The 21209-nt window shown below is 41.1% G+C and overlaps 1 protein-coding gene across 1 annotated transcript in view; it reads right to left on the bottom strand.

The window, feature by feature from the left end:
• Positions 1-2139: 2139 nt before the first annotated feature.
• LOC122899450 (adenylate cyclase type 10-like) overlaps positions 2140-21209 on the bottom strand; it is a 41255-nt gene continuing 22185 nt past the window's right edge. The window contains exons 17-32 of the mRNA XM_044237151.1: positions 20711-20829; positions 19957-20085; positions 18918-19193; positions 17563-17892; positions 12999-13062; positions 11521-11740; positions 11039-11164; positions 8233-8405; positions 7386-7545; positions 5206-5410; positions 5020-5116; positions 4415-4533; positions 4035-4152; positions 3437-3635; positions 2721-2934; positions 2140-2204 (exon numbers count right to left, since the gene is read on the bottom strand). Of these exons, the coding sequence (XP_044093086.1) occupies positions 2140-2204; positions 2721-2934; positions 3437-3635; positions 4035-4152; positions 4415-4533; positions 5020-5116; positions 5206-5410; positions 7386-7545; positions 8233-8405; positions 11039-11164; positions 11521-11740; positions 12999-13062; positions 17563-17892; positions 18918-19193; positions 19957-20085; positions 20711-20829 (2614 nt within the window). The remainder of the gene's footprint in view (positions 2205-2720; positions 2935-3436; positions 3636-4034; positions 4153-4414; positions 4534-5019; positions 5117-5205; positions 5411-7385; positions 7546-8232; positions 8406-11038; positions 11165-11520; positions 11741-12998; positions 13063-17562; positions 17893-18917; positions 19194-19956; positions 20086-20710; positions 20830-21209) is intronic.

Below are 21209 nucleotides of genomic sequence, written 5' to 3'. Positions count from 1 at the left end.
TATTCATAATAGTCAAATAGAGGAAACAACCCATGTATCCATAAGCTGGTGTGAATGGATAAATGACATGTGGCATATCTATACAATGGAATGTTATGCAACCATAAAAAGGAATGCTACAATGCGGACCAACCTTGAAAAGATTATGCTAGGTGGAAGAATTCAGACATAAATGGCATATATTATGATTCCATTTATATGAAATGTCCAGAAAAGGCAGGTCTATAGAGACAGAAGGAAGGAACTGGGTAGGGACTGCTAATGGGCATAGATTGAGTTCCCTTTGGGGTGATTAAAATGTTCTGGAATTAGATAGTGATATGGTTGCACAACTTCGTGATCTACTAAAAGCCACTTGAATTGTGTATCTTTTTAAATGGTGAATTCTATCTCAATTTTAAAAATTGCCAAAAGGAAAACAAATGGCAAAGAAGGAAAGGAAAAAGAAAGAAGCAACACAGTATGACTAGGTAGTGCCTTTGTGGGAACCACGGGTGCTGTAAATATACAATATAGCTTGCATGTGCACAGATGATTTTGCAAGGATGCACAAGGAAGTGGTAACACAGATCAGCTCTGGGAAGGGGAATTGGTGGCTGGAGGACAGGAATGGGAAAGACTTTCATTGTTAGACACTTTTGTTCCTTTTGAATTTTGCGCCACATAAATGTATAATCTATATTTAAACATAAAAATTAAATTGGTAATAATAGCTAATACTTATTGAGTGCTTATTTTGTGCCAGGTACTGTTCTAAGTGTTTTTATCTTCATTTATAGAGAGGGAAACTGAAGCATAAAAAAGATGAATTATATGCTAGAATTAACATAGTAAGTAGCAGAGTTAGAATTTGAACCCAGGCTGTCTGGCTCCAGAGTCCTTGTTCTTTACCACTAGTCTGTATTGCCTCTCAGAAATTAAAGGAGGGGGAGAAATTAAAAGAGGGGGAGGGTGTGAGAGAAGGACAAAGGAAAAAGAGGTAAGAGACAGAGGAATGGAAGAGGGAGTAGGATGGCAGTAGAGGGAGTGGAGGGAGGGTAACAAGAGGACAGGGGTAAAGCGACTGTGGGGGAGAGGAGACAGACCAGACAGCATGATTAAAATGCCAAGTACAGGGTTCCTTTTCCCAAACACCTCACTGCCTGTCCTTAAAGTTCTGATGGTCATTTGAATAGAATATTGAAGACTGGGTATGGGATAACTTACCATAGGCTAGGTCCTATGAAAGCTTCTATAGCCTAGTGCAAAACTCTGGAATCAAATTTGAGTTAGAATCCCAGCTCCACCATTTTGTGGCTGTGTTTTCTGGAATAAGATCTTTCTAAGCTTCAGTTTCTTCATCTGTAATATGGAGATAATAAAAGTACTTGCTTCACAGAGTTGATTGAAGGATTTAAAGAATGTATTTTGAGCACTCAGGCTGGCACAGAGTAAGAGAACAATAAATGGTAGCTCTCATAACATTATTTAACAGACTCCATGAACACTAGATGATTGAGTTGTAAAGTATAAGAAATTAGTAGGAAGATGAGGCTCTGTGTAAGAAAGGCCATCAAATGGATAAAAGTACAAAGGTAGCGGCTCTAAAAAGGGAGAATAAAAAGAGAGCTAGAGTCATATACACCTTGGCAGTTTCAGTTTCACATGGGAATCCCCACGACATAATGTGTAAAAGAGAAATGGAATCCCACAGCCCTATGCACCTCTCAAAAGAGTCCTTGACTTCTTAGGAGCCCATTACTACATCCTTGCCAAGAGATCATCAAAGCACTCATAATGCCGGCTTTCCATAAGTAAACACAGCCTCTGTATTAGGGCTCTGTTTTCCATCTGCTAATGGATGTCGCCTTATGTAAGAAGCAATCAGTTCATCTCAAAGCCTCCCAGGCCTCCAGTCTACTGCTGGTTCTAATTTCTGTCTCAGTTGTGCCAATGACTGTTAAGAGTTAAGAAAGAGATATATAAGTTTCATGCTTCAGAAACATAGGCTTTTATTTTGACAAAGCTAAAGATAGTGATGACCATAAACAGCTAGTATATTGAATATGTACACTATACAGTATCTTAAAAAGGAGAACTTGGGTCATTTCTTTGTGTCATATACAGCAAGAGAACCATGGTCCCTTCAGATAATTTTTTTTAACATACACATTCTTGAATTTCTTCATCCTTATTCTCCTTGACATCAGACACTCTGTCAAATCCTGAAAGCAGGAGCAGAAACAATATCATAAGCCCCAAAGAATGTCCTCAGCAATTATGAACCTAACTTATGGCCCTAGAAAAGGAGGAGATTTTCTAGCCCTGAGGTAAGGAACTCTATTCTTTCCTCTTTTTCTTGCCCACATTTTACCATTAACCTTCATAGATATTACATTGTGGATGCTAAGGCCTTCTTTCTCCCTTAGTGACCATCCAGATACTCCATGGAAACAATCTATCTGTTTAAGCTGGGACCAAGGAGGAACTTTCTATGCCCATGGGTCACAGATGTTGGAACAAAGGGCTGAGAGAAGGGGTCATACTGTTTAATGATAAAAGGCCACTGTCTGTCTGGGCTGGGTCCAGAGCTAGTGAGAGGATGATAATTATCTGCAGAGCAAGGACTAAGTCCTTATAGCTCTGTGTCTCCCTTCTTTGGAGCGGCCTTTGACAGTCTGTAAGAATCCGAGCCTGTTTGCAACATCTCTGAGACAAAGGTTCCAGGAAGGAATGCTTACTCTGCATTCCTAAATTTCTTCCAAAGAAGTTGTTTTCCTCCAGGAATTCTCCCTCTATCCAAATCGTGGTCAAGCAGGTGTCAAAAGGTCTGGCAATATTAGTGGAGGACATGGATTCTCTCTGTCCATATCTCATTATGAAGGTTTTAAGCTCAGAGACCCACTGGTGATAGACTGGGCAGGTCACACATCGAGAGAAGAACTCCTTACAGTACTGAAAGGAGAGGGAAGTCTGTGAGCTCAAGGATGAATACTTTCTTCCTCCACTCCACTCTACCAGGACTTACGACAGTGCCCACTCAGCATACTCACTCAGGGCTCAAGGGGCAGGGAAGAGTGACTCATGGCAAAGCAGACCCAGAGAGTTGGTTTTGAGCTACAGGGGAACTGGAATGCCTTAGACGCAGAAGGCAGGGCTGTAGGGACAGGTGTCAAACTCAGCCAGAGGGCACTGAGAAGGATTAAATGTTAACATTTTAATGGTATTGGGTAGTAGCTGTGCAAAAGAAAGTCAGGGAATCTAGTCCTGGCCCATGCAAGAATACCTGGGAGGGTACATGAGGTAAGTGGAAAGAGTTTCTAAGTTGAGGAAAAAGGTTTGAGTTGGGATAAGAGAGACAGAGGCAGCAAGGAGAAGAGTAAGGGAGAGATGCAGATGGCAGAGAGATCAAACTAGAACTTAGGTGTCAGGTGAAGGACAGGAGAGAAGCAGGTACCTTGAGGGTTTGGCTGCGGGTCTCTGGGGGAGTATGCATGAAGACACCCTCTGGCATTTTTTGTAACATCAGCACATGGCACTCCAGGAATCGGACAAAGCCATGTGAACCAAATAGTGAGGCATTGGTTCTTTTCACCAACTGGCGAGCCTTGGAGATGTGGTACTCAACCAGATTCCACTGCGAGTCCTGGGCAAACCTGGAGGGAAGAATCTCATCTCCATCCCCTGCTCTCTCATAGAGCCATCATAGCTTTAAGGCTCTAAGTCCTCCTGGACAGTCAGAACTGTGATGCTGGCCAGTGGCCAATGCTACTAACTCACATGAAGGAGACTTAAATGGAGACCATGGGTTATCCAGCACTTCACTGTAACCTTAAACTTAACCCTCAACCTATGCCCAAACCTGCTCAGGGACATAAAGAACCCTTCTAATAAGATGGGAGGGATGAGAGGTAAAGGTCTTTAGAAAGGCACAGAGGCAGAATAGCCCTGCCGAGAGGGTTTGTAAAAGGCAGTAGCTTAAAGGACTCCATGGTATCCTTAAGTTTCTATTGCTGCCCTTTCCCACCAAGTAAGACTCTGGTACCCCACATTACCACATGGCCAGAGATGAGTGGACCCCCAGCATGACATTACTCTGAGAGTTTAGGATGCAGCTGTGCTCACAGTGTTGAATGAAATGCAGACACTCGCCAAAGGACCGGCATAGCAATCCTGTGGACAGAAAAGGTAACCAGGCTAGGATCAGTTGTCAGTGTAGGAACTGGTATAGAAGGTGTGTGGTACAGGAGAACAGATAACATCTGAAACACAGACGCCCTGAGTCACAATATGGTTTTTAGACTTTAAGAAACCAGGGGCTAGGATCATGGACATGACAAAGGGACAGGCTCATGACTACCTGTGTTCCAAACACAGGGCCCTAATCTAGGTCTGAATCCTTCAGGAGTATAGCAGAGCCCTGCACAAGATTTACCTTTTCCATAGAGCAGTAGATCTAAGCAAGCAGAATAGAAGCAGGCCAGGCCAAGGACATCATGACTCTGGGAAATGAGTGCCCATTGACTCTCCAGCACACGGACACATAGATCAAATCTGCCAAGAGACAGAGCCACATGGACCAGCTAGGACGTGGGGAGGATGGTAGAGGAGAGGAGGGGATCTTCTATCTCCAAAGTAGCCTAACACCCCCTAGAGATCTTCTCGCCTTATCTCTATTTATACAGAAGTTGTTTGTGCCTGAAATCAGACCTGCCTCTAAGCAAAGGAAGTAGGAAAATGCCTGAGCCAGTATCTAGGTTCTTTCTTGAGCTATTGCAATTACCTACCCCCTGTGGAGAAATGAAGGAGAAGAGGGAGGAAAAGGGGGAGGCAGAAGAGAGGGAGAGGAGAAGGAGGAATATGCATTTCCACTCTTAAACCCCACCCTTAAAGACAATGCTTCCTGGAATGATTAGAGAAGAGACAGCCCTGGATGTAAGAAATGGAATAGCATCTCCCTCTCCATTTCAAACTTCCTTGGGAGACCATACCCTCCCCTCTTAGACAACAAATGCAAATGGCAGAAAATGATCTTAATACTTCTTCTTTAGAAATGCAGATCTGAAGAGAACTGAAAGAACCAGATTCTCCAGAGCTGGTTTCTTGAGGTGTCTGCATATCTCATGAGCTTGAAAACCTAAGGAGGTCAAAGAGCATTGTATGAGGCCTAGTGGTGAACTTGGCTTTTCTAAAAGCCCTAGCCCCACCAGCTCCAAGCCCCGTTACCCAGCTTGATGGAGAAGTCAAGATGGCCAAGGCAGAGCTTGGTGTAGGCTAAGGCCTGCATGAGCCGGGCTGTGGCCAATAATCCCTCCCTGGAGAACCAACATAGGCTGCTTTTCTGAATGGCCATCTGCTCACACTGTAGCCACTTGTCTCTGTCACCCATATTCTGGGAGAACTGGGATAGGGCCACATAGGTAGAGACAACCTGTGGGACAACAAACATGGGGCAAAATATTCTGACTGTACATTCACCTTAAACTTTCATCTTGTCCCTTTTTTTTTTTGCTAAGAGCCCACTATGGTGCCTTGCTGCCCACCTGATCAGGGGACTACTGGCATCCCTATCACTCTCCCCGACTCCTGCTATGAAAACACACTCCTTGTTGCTCCCACACTTCTAATTTGATCATTCCCACTGCCTGATCTTTAAACAAACCACTTTCTCTACCTGCCCCTCTTCTTGTTCTCTGATCCCAAACTTCCCCTTCAAGACACTGGACAAACTGTACTTCAATGTTTTCTCTAATGAAGTCCTCTGATACTTGTTCCTTAGAACTCTTCAGAACTGCTGCCTAGATGTCTATTCTAAGTATTTGCACATTTGACATCATTAAAGACTTTCTTTTTGAAACACTGTCTTCACTAGGTTTTGAGGACATCATATTCTTTTGGCAACTGCTCAGTTTCTTTTACTGATTTCTCCTTATGACCCTGATGTCTTAACAATGGAGCTGTTAACTCAGTCCTTGGACCTTTTTTCATTCCTTCAGAGAGCTCACCTAGTTTCATGGCTTTAAACATTGATGATCCCTGAATTTCTATTTCCAGTCCAGACCACTCCCATGCACCCCACATTCATATGTTCAACTGCCTACTTAACATCTCCATCTAGATGTCTAATAGACACCTCAAATTAAACATGTCTAATACCTGGCTTCAGTATTTCCCCAAATCTGTTCCTTGTGCAGACTGTCCCATCCCAATTAAGAGCATCTCTATTCCTCTAGAAGTCCAGATTGCAAATCTTGGGATTATCCTTGACTCCTTTTTCTCTCCCATCCCAGAAATGATCCACTTGGTGAGTCCTGTTGGTTCTCTCTTGACTGAAGACCACTCCTCCTGCTTCCTCTGCCACCACAACTATCCAAGCCAACTATCTCTTGCCTGTATTGCTGGGATAGTCTCCTAACTTGCCTCCCTGCTTCCTCTCTTGCCTCCTTCAGTTGATTCTCAATACAGGAGACAAAATGACTCTATTAAAATATAAATAGACTGTCACTTCTCTTCTCAGAACCTGCCACTTACTTCCCATCTTCTGTAGTGTAAAAGTCTAAACCCATATAGTGGCCCACAAGGCTACACCATCTGCCATCCACCCTCTCCTGGCTCTCTGACTCACCTCCTGCTTCTGTCTCCTCCCTTCCTCACTGTTCCTCAAACATGGACAGCATGCCTCGTGCACCACTGTGCCTTCTGCCGGTGCACTCTTCTCCCTGATAGCCATATGGCTTACTTTCTCACCTCCTTCAGATATTTGTCCAGATGTCACCTGCTTATTGAGGCTTTTCCTACCATCTTGTTTAAAACTGCACCCCATTGTCCAGCTCTCCCAGAACCCCATGGCTCCTTGCCTCCATTTAATTTTTCTCCACTGCATTTATTATCAACTAACATTCCATATATTTCACTTATTTGTTGTGTGTTTCCCTGGAACCAAGACCAGGGCCTGGCACATAATGCATATTCATCAAGTATTTATTGAATAGATGGATAAAAAAAGATAAGACAGACAGACGGACACTAAAGTTAGGAAGATATTTCCCCTCCTTCTTTTTTCCTAAGTCAGCAGTTCAAATCCTTCTTTAGATCGTGGACTCCTTTGAGAATCCAATGAAGGCTGTGATCTATTCCCTACCTCCCTCCACGCGTCAAATGTTCTTCTGAATATACACACCAAAGCTGACATTCAGTTCAGGGAACACACAGACAGCCATGCCTGGAAACCCATCTAAAATCCATCTAAAAGAACTCATCTGTAATGTGGGAAATGCTGCTCAAACATACAATCAGTATGTCTTATAGAGTCTGGTTATTGTGGAGCCATGCTAAACTCAGAATCTCTCTCCTTAGCATTTTAAGTTTCTGAGTGATGTCCAGAGGTAAAGCAAGGACTTGCTTACCTGGGCTTCATCTGCAAATTCCTCAGCAGAATTCTTCTGCATGAGAGTGGCGAGGCAGGCAAACCTGCGGCTGCTGGCTGTGGTGTCCAGGTTATAGAGCTGCCCGAGCAAGGAGAGGCAGCGGACCTGCTGCTGCAGGACTGCCAGCTTCTTCTTATTGCTGTGAAGCACAGAGCACTTAGTTTGTCCTTAGTCCGCACAAGTGCCTGCTGTCCCTCCCCATAAAAATCCAAATCTATTCATCGGGGGCCATCTACAGACGTTCAAACTCAGACATATTCCTGGGATCCCCATAAGACTTTTTAAACCATCCCCCTTTTTTTTTTAAAGTCGACCCAGCATGGGACTTGAACTCATGTCCCTGAGATTGAGTCCTGTGCTCTTACTGAGTCAGTCAGGTGCCCCAAAACATCCCTCTTGATTAAAAAAATTCGAAGAAGTGTTTTTAAAAGGGTTGTTCTTTGAATTGCTATTTTGAATATATTTCCTACAAGTTATAGCTCAATAACTGGATGGCAATGAAATATTTTGTATGCATATCAGAAATAATATTGTTACATAAATGTATATATATGTATACATGTATATACACATACATATATGTATCTTGATTTGAAAGAGACAGGGTAATATGTATCTTTATTTGAAAAACACAGAGTAATACTATGCTCAAAAACAAAAGAAGTATTCACTCTACTACATTTCACTGGCTCAGAGAGTGGTGTAACTGGAAGTGTTACAGGTTTGAAAGAGGAGTCTTAGGTCAATAGAGGCAACACTCCAGGCCCCATCCTAGTTTAGTTCTCAGGTCCTAAAGGGAAAGGGATGACTTGGCTAGACTCCTCACTTCTCACTAGGGTTGTCTGGAGATTCGCTTAGTGAACAGGAACGCCAATATTTTTCCAGGAATGTTTGGAAAAAGACACCAAACCAGGTCCAAGGGAAACTCCTTTTCAGCAGTCGAAGGGCTTGCCTGGCCAATTTTTTGGCTAATGTGATCTGTCCCATGTTGAAACAGACCTAGAGATGGGAAAATGAGAAACAGTAATGAAAATGTGGGAAGAGTACTAGGATGAGGCTCTGGTTATTTGGCGTTAGTACTTGGGCTGCTGAGGCGCTAGAAAGAGAGAACTGCAGGAGGGCCTGACCACACTAATGAGCACCAGTAGGGGCACAGGCAGGTAAAGGAGTGAGAAAATAGGACTGTGGAGAAAGCACCCTCTTTTCTCATCTCCCTCATGTTTGTCACTGAGAAGGCTGTGGTTTGGAAAGAGATGCTGCTGGACTGAGATGGGACTGTCATGCAGCAGAGACTCAGATGTTTCAGATGCCACTGAAAGGATCTGAAATGTGACCAAATCCCTTATCTGTCAGGTCATGCTGCCACAGTGTATGTGGGGGTGGGAGCTGAAAAACTACCTTGAGGTTATCATATTCTTCACGTTTTAAGACTAAATCCTCCAAGAAAGTGATAGTCTGTGGTGATTCCAGAACAATCTTGGGAAGATTGCACAACAACTTCTTATAAAGGGAAAGAAATAATTATTTAACCTCTGGATTGCTCAAAGACCTCAGATTGAAACATAGATAATATAATACCATGGAAAACTCTAATATTCTCTTTGGCATTCAAAGCATTCAAAGGCATTATACACATTAGGTTTACTCTCCTAGCCAGATTATCTTAAAGTTTACATTGAAATTAGTTTTTATTTTAATTTTTAAAAATTTTAAAGCTTGGCTCTCTAACATCCCTCATGGTTTTATGGAGTAATTATGTATAAATTGATAATTATCCCAACACATTTTGTTCTGTTGATTTAATAGTAGTGAGGCTGGGAAAAGTTGCTGAGCTGTCCTGAGTTATTCTTATGCAATAAATAAAATTACTTCAGTATGTCTTTTGTAAATAGAGTGTATCATGGCATGCTTTCCCCAGAGCTTCTACCTGTTATATAAATCTCATTCCCTAAGGAAATTGCTTTGATAAAGAATAATCTAGGAGGCACATATTTTTTTTAAAGCAAAATGTAGAATGGAATATAGAGAGCTCCTATTTGTATATAACAAAGGAAAGGGAAGACCATATACGTTTATGTATGCCAAACCCCTCTGGTAGAACACATAAAGATTTATAACATCAGGGGGCGCCTGGGTGGCTCAGTGGGTTAAGCCGCTGCCTTCGGCTCAGGTCATGATCTCAGGGTCCTGGGATCGAGTCCCACATCGGGCTCTCTGCTCAGCGGGGAGCCTGCTTCCTCCTCTCTCTCTCTCTGCCTGCCTCTCTGCCTACTTGTGATCTCTCTCTGTCAAATAAATAAATAAAATTAAAAAAAAAAGATTTATAACATCAGGGAGGGGACATAGTAGCTGAGTGATGGGGTTGGGTACAGGAGACTTTCATATGTATGTTCTCCCCCCCAGTTTTATTGAGATGTATTTGACACAAAGGATTGTGTAAGTTTAAGATGTATGACATGATGGTTTTTTATTGAGATATTGTAACTGACATATATAACGTGTTAATTTTAGGTGTCCAACATAAAATTTTTATGAGAACTTTTAAGACCTATTCTTTTAGCAACTTTCAAATACATAATACAGCATTGTTCAGTATAGTCACTATGCTGCAGATTATATCCCTAGGACTTATTTATCTTATAACTGGAAGTTTGTACCTTATGGTCACCTTCACCTTTATGTCCACTCCCCAGCTGTTCTGAAGTTAGTTTATATGTACTCCACTTAACAAAGGACATGAATAAGCAATTCACAGAAAAATAAATGACCGGTAAACATACAAAAATAATGTACCTTATTAAGAAATACACATTTCAGTATAATACAACTTTCATCTATAGATTAGAAAGTTTAAAACAGACTGATAATATCTGATGTAAGGATGTGAAGAAACGGGAAAAATTCATATTGATACACAGATGGTTCCTGACTTAAAATGGTTTGACTGAACAATGTTTAGCTTTCACACAATAGTGTGAAAGTGATATGCATTCACTAGAAACTGTATTCTGAACTTTGCTCTTTTCCTAGGGTAGCAATATATGTATGGTATGATACTCTCTCATGATGCTGGGCAGCAGCAGTCAGTACCCTCCCTGTCAGCCATGTGATCATAAGGGTAAACAACTAATAGACTTACAATCATTCTGTCCCCATAGAAATTAAGGTTTAGAAAGCTTAAAATAATCTCAAATTAGAGACAACCTAAATGCATGTGACGAAGGGACTGATCAAACTTTGATATAAGCATACAATGGAGTACTTGGCAGCTGTAACTGATTGTATATACACTAATATGCAAAAATGTTCCATCTGTACTGTTAAGAATAAAGGTCAGCTACAGAAGAATGAGAATATAGAATATGATTCAATTTTAAAAATAACAAAATAATAATGATATGCCTATGTGTGTGGATCTGGTGGAATTTGCACAATATTAACTATGCTGGGGATAGCATGGAGCTCTTTTCATTTTCTCCATATTGTATATTGCAATCTTTTGAATTTGTAGAACGTTTCCTTGCATTATCACATTTACAACTGCATACAAAACCCCACGATTTTTAAAAGAAATAATAAGGTAACTCTCAAGGAGAAATAACCCGAACTTCAGGGCCCTGCCCTGACTTTACCTCTGACCGAAGACAGCAGAAAGTGGCCTCCTCAAACTGACAGATCTTCACCTTGTGCTTTTTCAAAAATGAGAATGCTGAGGGCTGGCCCAGAAGACTGCTTGCCTTCCTCAAATAAAAGAAGGCCTCCGAACAAGACAAGGGATGGAGAAACAGGATTAGGATTTGGAGGACCCTAGTGGTGCAATGACGTTGAAGGATGCAATAAGGTTATGATGAGGTCAAGACTGGGATTGGAATTGGGGTGAGCTCACAGTAAGAAATGGGGAGGTGGATGGCACGTGCAAGTCAGGGGCAGGGCGGGCAGTAGTTTGTGCTCTCGGACTAGCACATTCCCACTTGATGTTTCCTCCTAAACCCCTTCTAGCGCCTTTCTCTATCTTGCTCCATTTTTCACCCAAACTGACTGACAGTAAGAAATCCCCATCAAATTCCCCAAGTGAAAGGGCTCAGCTCAAGGGCTGGGAGCAGAGCTTGCTCACCATGTAATTCTCTGACAGGTCCAAGGAGGCAGCAGCGGCCTCCAGCAGGTAATAAAATGCACATGTGGTCTCTCCGATGACCAGGCAGTGCCGGGTGAGGGGTGAGAGCACGAACTGCAGGATTTCCTCACAGTGACAGGGCTTTCTGGTCAGCATGTCTTTGTCGGGGCTGCTCTGAGCCAGCTTCCTGTTCACCTGATCCAGGAACTCTTCCTCTGTTCTTTGTGCAGAGAAGATGAGTGGAGAGTGGTCACAAAGCAACCACTCTTCTCGGGCATTCCCAGGTCTCAAAGCCACTGTTTCTGGGAAGCTTCCCTTTATGACTCATCGGTTCTGTGTTTAGCCTTCTCCTCCATCACTCCATAAGTTTTTGAAAGTCAGGGACCTGATCTATACTGTCAAAACCCTATTAAGAATTTTTTAAAAACCCAAAGCCAATCTAAGTACCTCACAGATTAAATGGAGAAACAACTACACCTGAAGAGTAAACTAACAGCATGTGAAATAAAAACATGAACATGATGCAAGGCAATAAGTAATAAATACATTTCTCTATTGGCATATTTGAACTTTGTCATAACACATTTGAACCTGATTTTATACAGCACCATCTCATCCTATCAACACTGTCTTTCAGGTAGGCAGAAACTATGTTCCTTTTACCATTGAGGAAATTAAGGCTTAGAAAGCTTAAGTGACTTAAATGACCTCATAGCTACTAAATAGAACCAAACCTAGAGCTCACTTCTCTTGACTACTAGTCCAGTGCACTTCCCATAAACACCATGAGTTCAAAAGAGGTTAGATCTCTCTGAGACAGAATGACTGAAAAAGATGGAAACTGAGGAGGGCTTTGAAGAATGGGAAATACTCTGATTAGTAGAAGGATGTAGAGGTCACTTAGTATTTCAAAAAGGGGGAACTGTGTGAGTACAGATATACAGGTGAGTGTGAGGATGATTTATGTAGAGTACAGATTTTTCTTTGAAAGCCATAAGAAATCAGGTTGGATAAGCAGGACTGGAAACTCTAGAGTGGCTGGTAAACTCAAGGTAGGGACATTTAAAATCAATAGACTAGGCATTAGAAAGCCAGGAGGCACATGATTGGGAAATGTTAAAAAACATATATTTTTATCCCCAGGGGTATGTAAATTCCTTTTAATATCACCTGGAGACAAACATAATTGAGAAGGCAAATTTATAGCAAAGAAAAATCTGCTATGTGTACAGTTCATTTGAGAGCTCTTAAATGAAGCTTTTCCTAAACACTAAGAAATAATTTCCCTACAAAGAATCAAAAATTCCTGTTCCAATTCTCTGTTAACTTGAACTCTGGACTGAGTACAAGTGTCACTACTCCAGGGCGATCAGATGCTTTCCTGGTCTGCAGGTGAGGTGAGTGGCCCAGTTTAATGGTCACCTGTGTCTCATTTCCCATCCCCCCACCCAGTACCTCCTCTCACCATCTCCATTTACCTGCAGCGTTCACTTGTGAAGGTCTCTTGACTTCTGAATGGTTTTGTCTGGAACTGAAAACTATCTGTAGGGAGAAAAAGATTATCTTTCATTATCTATCTTTGAATTAACTGAGAACATTTCCAATTCCTGCCCACCTCTCCTCCGAAGCTTAGTTCATGACCTAACTGCTTATCCCATTGTTAAAAAGGGAAGTTTAGGTTTAATATTAGCCTACACAAAAAATAGAATGGCATATTACAAATTCCTTAATGCCAACTATTTATGATTCAAATAGTAACTCCCCTGAAACCTCCCAAACCAGCCCCTAATTTTATTTGCTAGAGAAATGATTAAAGAATATGTCCACCCAGTTTGATGGCTACTTCTAATAGAGGAAATCCCTGAATATATCTGGATTGAATTTATGACAAGATGAGAGTAGACCACAAAGTTAGACCTAGTGAGGAAAATCATGAGGGCACCAGATGCCATAGTCCACGAGAGTCACTGTGGTCAGCAGGGGGTTTCGGCTTTACCTAACTGGCCTTCAACAGCCCTTATCCCTCAACTCTGACTCTTCCTCTGCAGTTACCTTCTCACACATCAAAAAGCAAACACTGGGAATGTTGGAGAGATGTTACCATTAGGGCTCAGAAGCACAGGTCATGGGATTCAAAGGGGGTCCCAGAGAACTGTTATAGGGAGGACTTGTGTTAAATAAAAGAACCAGCTCTCTGAATACTGAACCATGTCAAATAAGGTAGGGTAAATTGAGACAAAGGTAACTAAAGAAACCGGAGTTTGGCAGCACTACTGCAACGCAGTTTCCAGGGGCACCCTCACATCATAGCTTGTGTGACTAGGGCCCTCTAGATTTGTGCAGTACCTGTTGTGCATGGCCATGCACAGAGGCCCTGAATCTGGGAAGTATCCTCAGGGTTTGGTTGTACCAGGAAGGTCTTGAGCCTCTCTCATACAGACTGATGAGGCTGTGTAATCTCAAGCTGACACTGACCTCTCAAAAGGAAAAAGTCATACAGGAAATATGAATGATAGGGTAATTTTTTCCTAGACCAGGACATTAATTGTTACTTTCCTCTTTCTCCTTGGAAAGTACAATAGTGCAAATGCCTAAAGAGTTCATCAGTCAATGACTAATTTTTCCAAGTCATTGGTCTACCGTCACAGAGTCATCAGAATGTTACAGCAAGAGCAGACATTAATAGATTAACTTCTTGATTCTGGTCCATTACCATCAAAAACTCACCATCTCTCCCTTATCCCTCTCCTCTGCCAACACCACCTACTACTATCAAAGCAGAAAAAGAGATTTGGTTGGGTCTTAACAGCTGTCTTCAAATATTGAAGAAAGGGCTACTCTGATTTGCATTTCCCTGATGATCAGGGATACTAAGCATCTTTTCATGTGTCTGTTGGCCATCTGCATGTCTTCTTTGGACAAATGTCTATTTTTGTCTTCTGCCCATTTTTTAAATTGGATTTTTCACTTTTTGGATACTGAGTTTTATAAGATCTTCATATATTTTGGATACTAACCTTTTATCAGATATGTCATTTGCAAATATCTTCTCCCATTCTGTACATTGCCTTTTAGTTTTGTTGTTTCCTTTGCAAGGCTAAAGCTTTTTATTTTGATGTAGTCCCAATAGTTTATTTTCCCTTGCCTCAGGAGACATATCTAGAGAGAAGTTGCTATGGCTGATGTCAAAAAGGTCATTCTGGGCACCTGGGTGGCTCAGTGGGTTGAAGCCTCTGCCTTTGGCTTGCAGGGTCCTGGGATTGAGTTCTGTCGGGCTCAGGCTCTCTGCTCAGCAGGGAGCCTGCTTCTCCGCCTCTTTCTGCCTACTTGTGATCTCTGTCTGTCAAGTAAATAAATAAAATCTTAAAAAAAAAAGTGCTTTACAAAAAGGTCATTCCTGTGCTCTTTTCTAGGATGTTTGTTGTTTCAGGTCTCACATTTAGATCTTTAGTCCATTTTGAATTTATTTTTTGTATGGTATAAGAAAGTGGTCCAATTTCATACTTTTGCATGTTGCTGTCACTGTCTAGTTTTCCCAACAGGGTTTGCTGTAGAGATTGTCTTTTTCCCAATGAATATTCTTTCCTGATTTGTCCAAGATTAATTGACCATATAAGTATAGGTTCATTTCTGGGTTTTCTATTCTGTTCCATTGATCTATGTGTCTATTTTTGTGTCAGTAGCATACTGTCTTTTTAAAATTTTTTTATTTTTTTAAATTTCTTTTCCACCCAGTTTGATAGCTACTTCTAATAGAAGAAATCCCTGAATATATATGGATTGAATTTATGACAAGATGAGAGTGGACCACAAAGTTAGACCTGTGAGGAAATCATGAGGGCACGAGATGCCATAGTCCACGAGAGTTACTGTGGTCAGCAGGGGGTTTCAGCTTTACTTAGCTGAACTGTGTTCCAGAATTCATTGCTCCATGCAGTATGTGCCCTCTATAATACCCACCGTCAGGCTCACCCAATCTCCCACCACCCACCCCTCCAAAACCCTGATTGTTTTTCAGAGTCCACAGGAGAGACTGTGGACTCTGAGGTACCATACTGCCTTGATCATTATAGTTTTATAATATAACTTGGAAGTCCAGAATTGTGATATCTCCAGCTTTGTTTTTCTTTTTCAAGGTTGCTTTGGCGATTCAGGATCTTTTGTTGTTATTCCATACAAATTTAAGGATTATTTATTTTAGCTCTGCAAAAATGCTGTTGGTATTTGGATAGGGACAGCATTAAAGGTATAGATTGTTTTGGCTAGTATAAACATTTTAATAATATTTGTTCTTCCAATCCATAAGCATGGAATGTCTATTTCTTTCTGTTGTTTTCACTTATCATCAGGGAAATACAAATCAAAACTACAATGAGAGATTACCCCATACCTGTCAGAATGACTAAAATCAACAACATTAGAAACAATAGGTCTTGGTGAGGTTGTAGAGAAAGGGGAATCATCTATAGGTGGGAATGCAAACTGGTGTAGCCACTATGGAAAACAGTATGGAGGTTCCTCAAAAAGTAAAAAAATAGAACTACCCTATGATCTAGCAATCACACTACTAATTATTTATCCAAAGAATACAAAAACACTTATTCAAAGGGATACATGCACCCTGATGTTTATAGCAGCATTATCTACTATAGCCAAAGTATGGAAGCAGCCCGAGTGTTTATCAATTGATGAATGGACAAAGAAGATGTGGTATCTATGTGTCCATTTATCTATTTATCTATCTATCTATCTATCTATCTATGGAATATTACTTGGCCATAAAAAAGAATGAAATCTTGCCATTTGTCATGACATGGATAGAGTCAGAGAGTATAATGCTAAGCAAAACAGTCAATCAGAGAAAGATATAAACCTTATGATTTCACTCATATATGGAATTTAAGAAACAAAACAAATGAGCAAAGGGAAAAAAAGACAGGCAAACCAAGAAATAGCCTCTTAACTACAGAGAACAAACTGATGGTTACTAGAGGGAAGGGGTTGGGGGACGGGCTGAATAGGTAATAGGCAATAAAGAGGGCACTTATGATGAGCACCGGGTGATGTATGGAAGTGCTGAATCACTGTGTTGTATACCTGAAACTATTACACTGTATGTAAACTAACTGGAATTTTTTAAAAAGGGCACAACTCTGGAAAGCTGGTGAAGTTGCAAGAAGGTAGACTTCACCTTGATGAAAGAAGCTTTGTTACAGCTATTGACAATGAAATGGGCTGTTCAATAACTGGACAAACAAAGAAGGTGAACTCTCATTTGGGATGTGGTAGAAGGGCCACCAGCTTTGGGGAGCATCCATCCATTAATGCAAACTTCTTCAAGCGACCAACTCATATTTATTCATGAATTCTCACTTCTGGCATTATCTCCTTAAAGGGAGAGCTTCTCCTACTCATTTCTCAGGCTAAGCCAATGGCCCCTTCTGTAGGTACCCCAATGCCTGGGTATGCATTTTCATTGCCTTTACCATGTCGTAACTGGAATTTTCTATTTGCATGTCTGTATCAACCCCCAAAACTTATAATTTCAGGGACCCATGCTTACTCATTTTTTATTCTTAATACCTAGTTGCAGCATCTGATACACACATGTGTATCATATATGTGTACAGAGTTTAATAATAATAATAATAGTAATAAGAAGAAGAAGAGGAAGAAGAAGAAGAAGAACAGTAACTAAAATGTGCTGAGCACTAACCACATGCCTGGCACTATCCAGAGCATACTATATATTATAACTCATTCAATTCTCACAGGAACACTATGAAATTGGCATTGTTATTTTCCTCAATTAATTGAGGTTAGGTAACTTGCCCAAGATTGCCAGCCAAAACAAGCACAATTTCTGAAGTTCCTTCTAGCTCTGAGATTATATTTTTCTTCTTTCTGGTGATTCAGGGATAAATGGCTTCTTCTGCCTATTTTTCTACCTTAATCTGATTCCACCTTTCGGATAAAGAACTCCAAGTACATGAATATGGAGAAGTGCTGCCCATGTGTCCTCTTCCTGCTCCCTGGATTTACCTTGGGGAGAAGGCAGCTGCAACCTGTCTGTGATCACTTGTGTTAGTACTGAGCCAGTATCTTTGTAACTACAAAACCGGGAGGTCCCACTGCAGCTCTTGGCAGAACAGACAGCAAAACGGTGGAAGGGGACAAAGTCCCCCCCCTGACAGCTCCCACAGCGGCAGGCCAAATCTTGGAGAAAGCATGCACATTCAAGGTGCAGGGCTATCTGCTGTGCCTTGGGCCACAGCTCCCAAGCAGCTTCTCGTAACAGTGGCACTCCAAATGCTAGCACCTCTGTTTGAGGTAGGGATAATTCCTCTTGCAGACTGAGAGGGGAGTCAGCATCTGAAATATAGGAAAATCTATGTGAGAATCTCCCTTAAAGGCTTTTTATGCTATCAATAGCAAACTCCCAATCACATGCTGCTAGTTTATAAGAAAATTTTGTTTACATTTCCTCTGTATAAAGTGTATTACACAAATCTGAGAATGATATTGACCATATCTTGTACAATGTACCACAGAGAAGAAATGGTCAGTGGTACAGAAGTACACTGAATAGATTTCTTAGATGCTTGTCCTAAATTGAGTTTTTTTGACTACAAGTTACTGTAAACATCAACTCATCATAAATGCTCTGTTCAGGGGTGTCTGGGTGGCTCAGTCGGTTAAACATCTGCGTTTGGCTCACGCCATGATTTCAGGGTCCTAGAATCGAATCGTGCAGGGAGGGAGTGTGCTTCTCCTGCCTCTGCCTCCTTCCCCCTGCTCATGTTCTTCTCTCTCTCTCTCAAATAAATAAGTAAAATCTTAAAAAAAAAAAAAAGAAAGAAATGCTCTGTTCAAATGTAAGGCCCCAACATATTTCAAAGTCAAAGGGAAATTATCTGTGGAATGTAAGTGCTTTGGTAGTCTATGCCACAATTTTAACATGTGGAGAATTTGAGATTGCAAGCTTTTTAATGTATATCTTTCTCTGCTCATGTCTGTTTCAATTCCAGATGTGTTTATCCTCCTTGTAAAGTTCAAAATTAGGAACAGTTTATTCCTTTCTTATTATTTCTATCTAGAAACCAATAAAAGATTATGAGAATATTTTCTGAACCCAAAATCAAGATACAGATACTTAACACATGGGGTTAACAAGGAGCTAAAATTCTCAGAATTAAGACGATTCTGAAAAATACAGGTTATTCATTCACTATAATCACGGCTCCTTTGTGATTAAAATAATCACTTTCCCCATTTCTTAGCCATAGTTTCAGGGAATTGTGGCCCATGATAAAGGATACTGATGTTCTTTTTGAACACAGCTATCCCCAGCCAAGGCTCCCTGTTCAGGTAAGAACAAGGAAGCAGCTCTTCCTTACCTGGCTTTTTCTTCTTCTCCTCTTTGGTTTGTTCAATAATTTTGATAGAGGAAGGCACTAATATTGACTCAGCAGGAAGCTCTTGACTCCTGTTGAACCAGCGGAGCACATGCATATCCACAAGAGCCCTCAGCACCTGAAGTAGCTTGTTTTTATTCCAGGCAGGCAGGAGGTGCTGCAGCAGATCTATGTGGAAGGAGTGACCAATGACTGCAGCACACTTAACCAGTAACTGCTCCTCTAGGTTCAACTGATCCAACTGGTTTACTGCTATTTCTGGGCGGGGAGGGAGAGTGAACAAGCTTTCTATAAACATAGAATACATTATGTTGATAATCTCTTCACTTAAAAAAAATAAAATAAAGGCTTGCTTTTGGTCCTCTCCTTCTCCACTCACCTTAACCTCTCAAGAGAGCCTTTTCTCCAAGTCCTCATTTGTCCTCATTCCCCATTCATTGTTCAACCAACAGCAACCACGAGGTTTTCACCACACCACTGAAACTATTCTCTCCATCGTCACCAAAACCTTCCTCATTTCTAAAAAGAACATCCCCTATCTGATGATGCCTACTCAATTCTGATGGTTTCTCCGTTCTTTATTGCATCATTATAAGCTTATTTCACCCTCTTTCTATTTAACTCCTGCTATGTGTATAACACTGTCTCTTTACTAGCACCACAGATAGGTTTTCTTAAATCTCAGCACCATTACCTTCCTTCCTTACTACCTCCTCTAGCACGGGAATATGCAAAAAGAGAAACACAGGACCCAATTTTTATCAAATAACTAGAAAACTCTTCAATCATTAGTCAGCCCCAGAGAATAAGGGGCTCACTTAAGTGAAACATTACTCAAGTAGCATTACAAATCTCTTAAAGACTCTTTGGGCAGTGCCAGAACTTATTTCTAGAAGGCAATTTATTTTTTAGAAGAAAATGGAGCTAGCATGATAATGAGAGACTTATATTCAATCAATCACCAAATTACTAGTGCAATGACATCTGTAATTGTTTCACTTGAGGTTTTCAAGGGACTTGCCTTTTAATAATGGTGGAAGAAGCACTGTATCCAAGTTCACATTATCCTTGACTGTGCAGATATAAAGTTCTTGGTCTTCTTCACAGCCAGCAGGAAGAATACCATACATTGTGGATTTCATGGCATTGGCTATAGGGAAAGAAGACTATGACTGAGAAAACACCATGCTCAGTGACAATAGTTTTAAAGGCACAGTATTACAAAAAGTTAGTCAAGAAACTAATGGGATGAAGATGGAGCATATGTTTAAAGTGGCTTCTCCACCCTCCTGTCTGCTAATTTTCTCTTAGAAACTAACAATATTTTCTCTACCATGTGGTATTCAGTATTTATACTCTTCCTTTTTATTTTCTAGCAGCTCCCTCTTCTATTATGTCACAGTCCCTCACAACCTTATGATGCCTTTCCAGATTTACACGTACCTCTGCCCCTTCCTCCTCCTACTCTCCTCCCTTCTCCCACCCCGTCTAAATCGTCATGTCATCCTTCTCATCAGTAATTAATGTGCAATACTCTATTGAACTCTTAGGTTTATAAATCCTCTTTTCCTATCCCTACCTCCTGGGCTGCTCAAAAAGGAACTGTAATAGATCGACTGGCTCGATTAAGGTCTCTGAAGCAGGCCAGGAAGGCTTACTCTTGCTTATAATGTTAGTAGGGAAAGGGCACATGCCTCATAAGGGTCAGGTGATGCCATAAAAAAGGATGAACCCCAGAAGCAGGACAATAGTAGAACCTTGGAAGCTAAGCTTACCTGAGAGGGTCTCCCATTTGCTCTTCTCCTCCTCCTTTTGGAGGTCATGAAAGAGCAACATATCTTTGGAGAGAAGGTCCTGGCATAAGACCTCACAGTAGAGGGGGTTTCCAAAGCACCTGTGGAGAAGGTAGCTGTAGAAAGGTAAGTAGGGGATTGCTGACTAAGACGGCCACTTGAAGAGAGCCAAGTACAGGGATATTTCATACTGAGGAATATTTCTTCTTTTGGTAAAGTCAGCTTTTGATGATATATACTAATGGAGGCAAGCAGCAACACAGAAATGTAAAAATAAATTTTTTTCTAATTAGTTTGAAATGTCTTTTAGTAGTAACTTCTCTTTTTTAACTATTTTGTTTTTATTGCTATTAAAAAGAACTAATTTCCCCTACAAAGAGCCCTAGAAAGTGGCCTGACCACATATAACTGACTCCAGAAGCAAGCCATCTCCTAGTCCTAACTGTCCTGTGAAAACCTGGATGACGGCCTAGAGAAGTAG

Source organism: Neovison vison, chromosome 1 (assembly GCF_020171115.1).
Source record: "Neovison vison isolate M4711 chromosome 1, ASM_NN_V1, whole genome shotgun sequence".
In the NCBI taxonomy this organism is placed as follows: Eukaryota; Metazoa; Chordata; class Mammalia; order Carnivora; family Mustelidae; genus Neogale; species Neogale vison.
The sequence above is the reverse complement of the archived record's forward strand: the minus strand, read 5'-3'. Positions and strand labels throughout refer to the sequence as shown.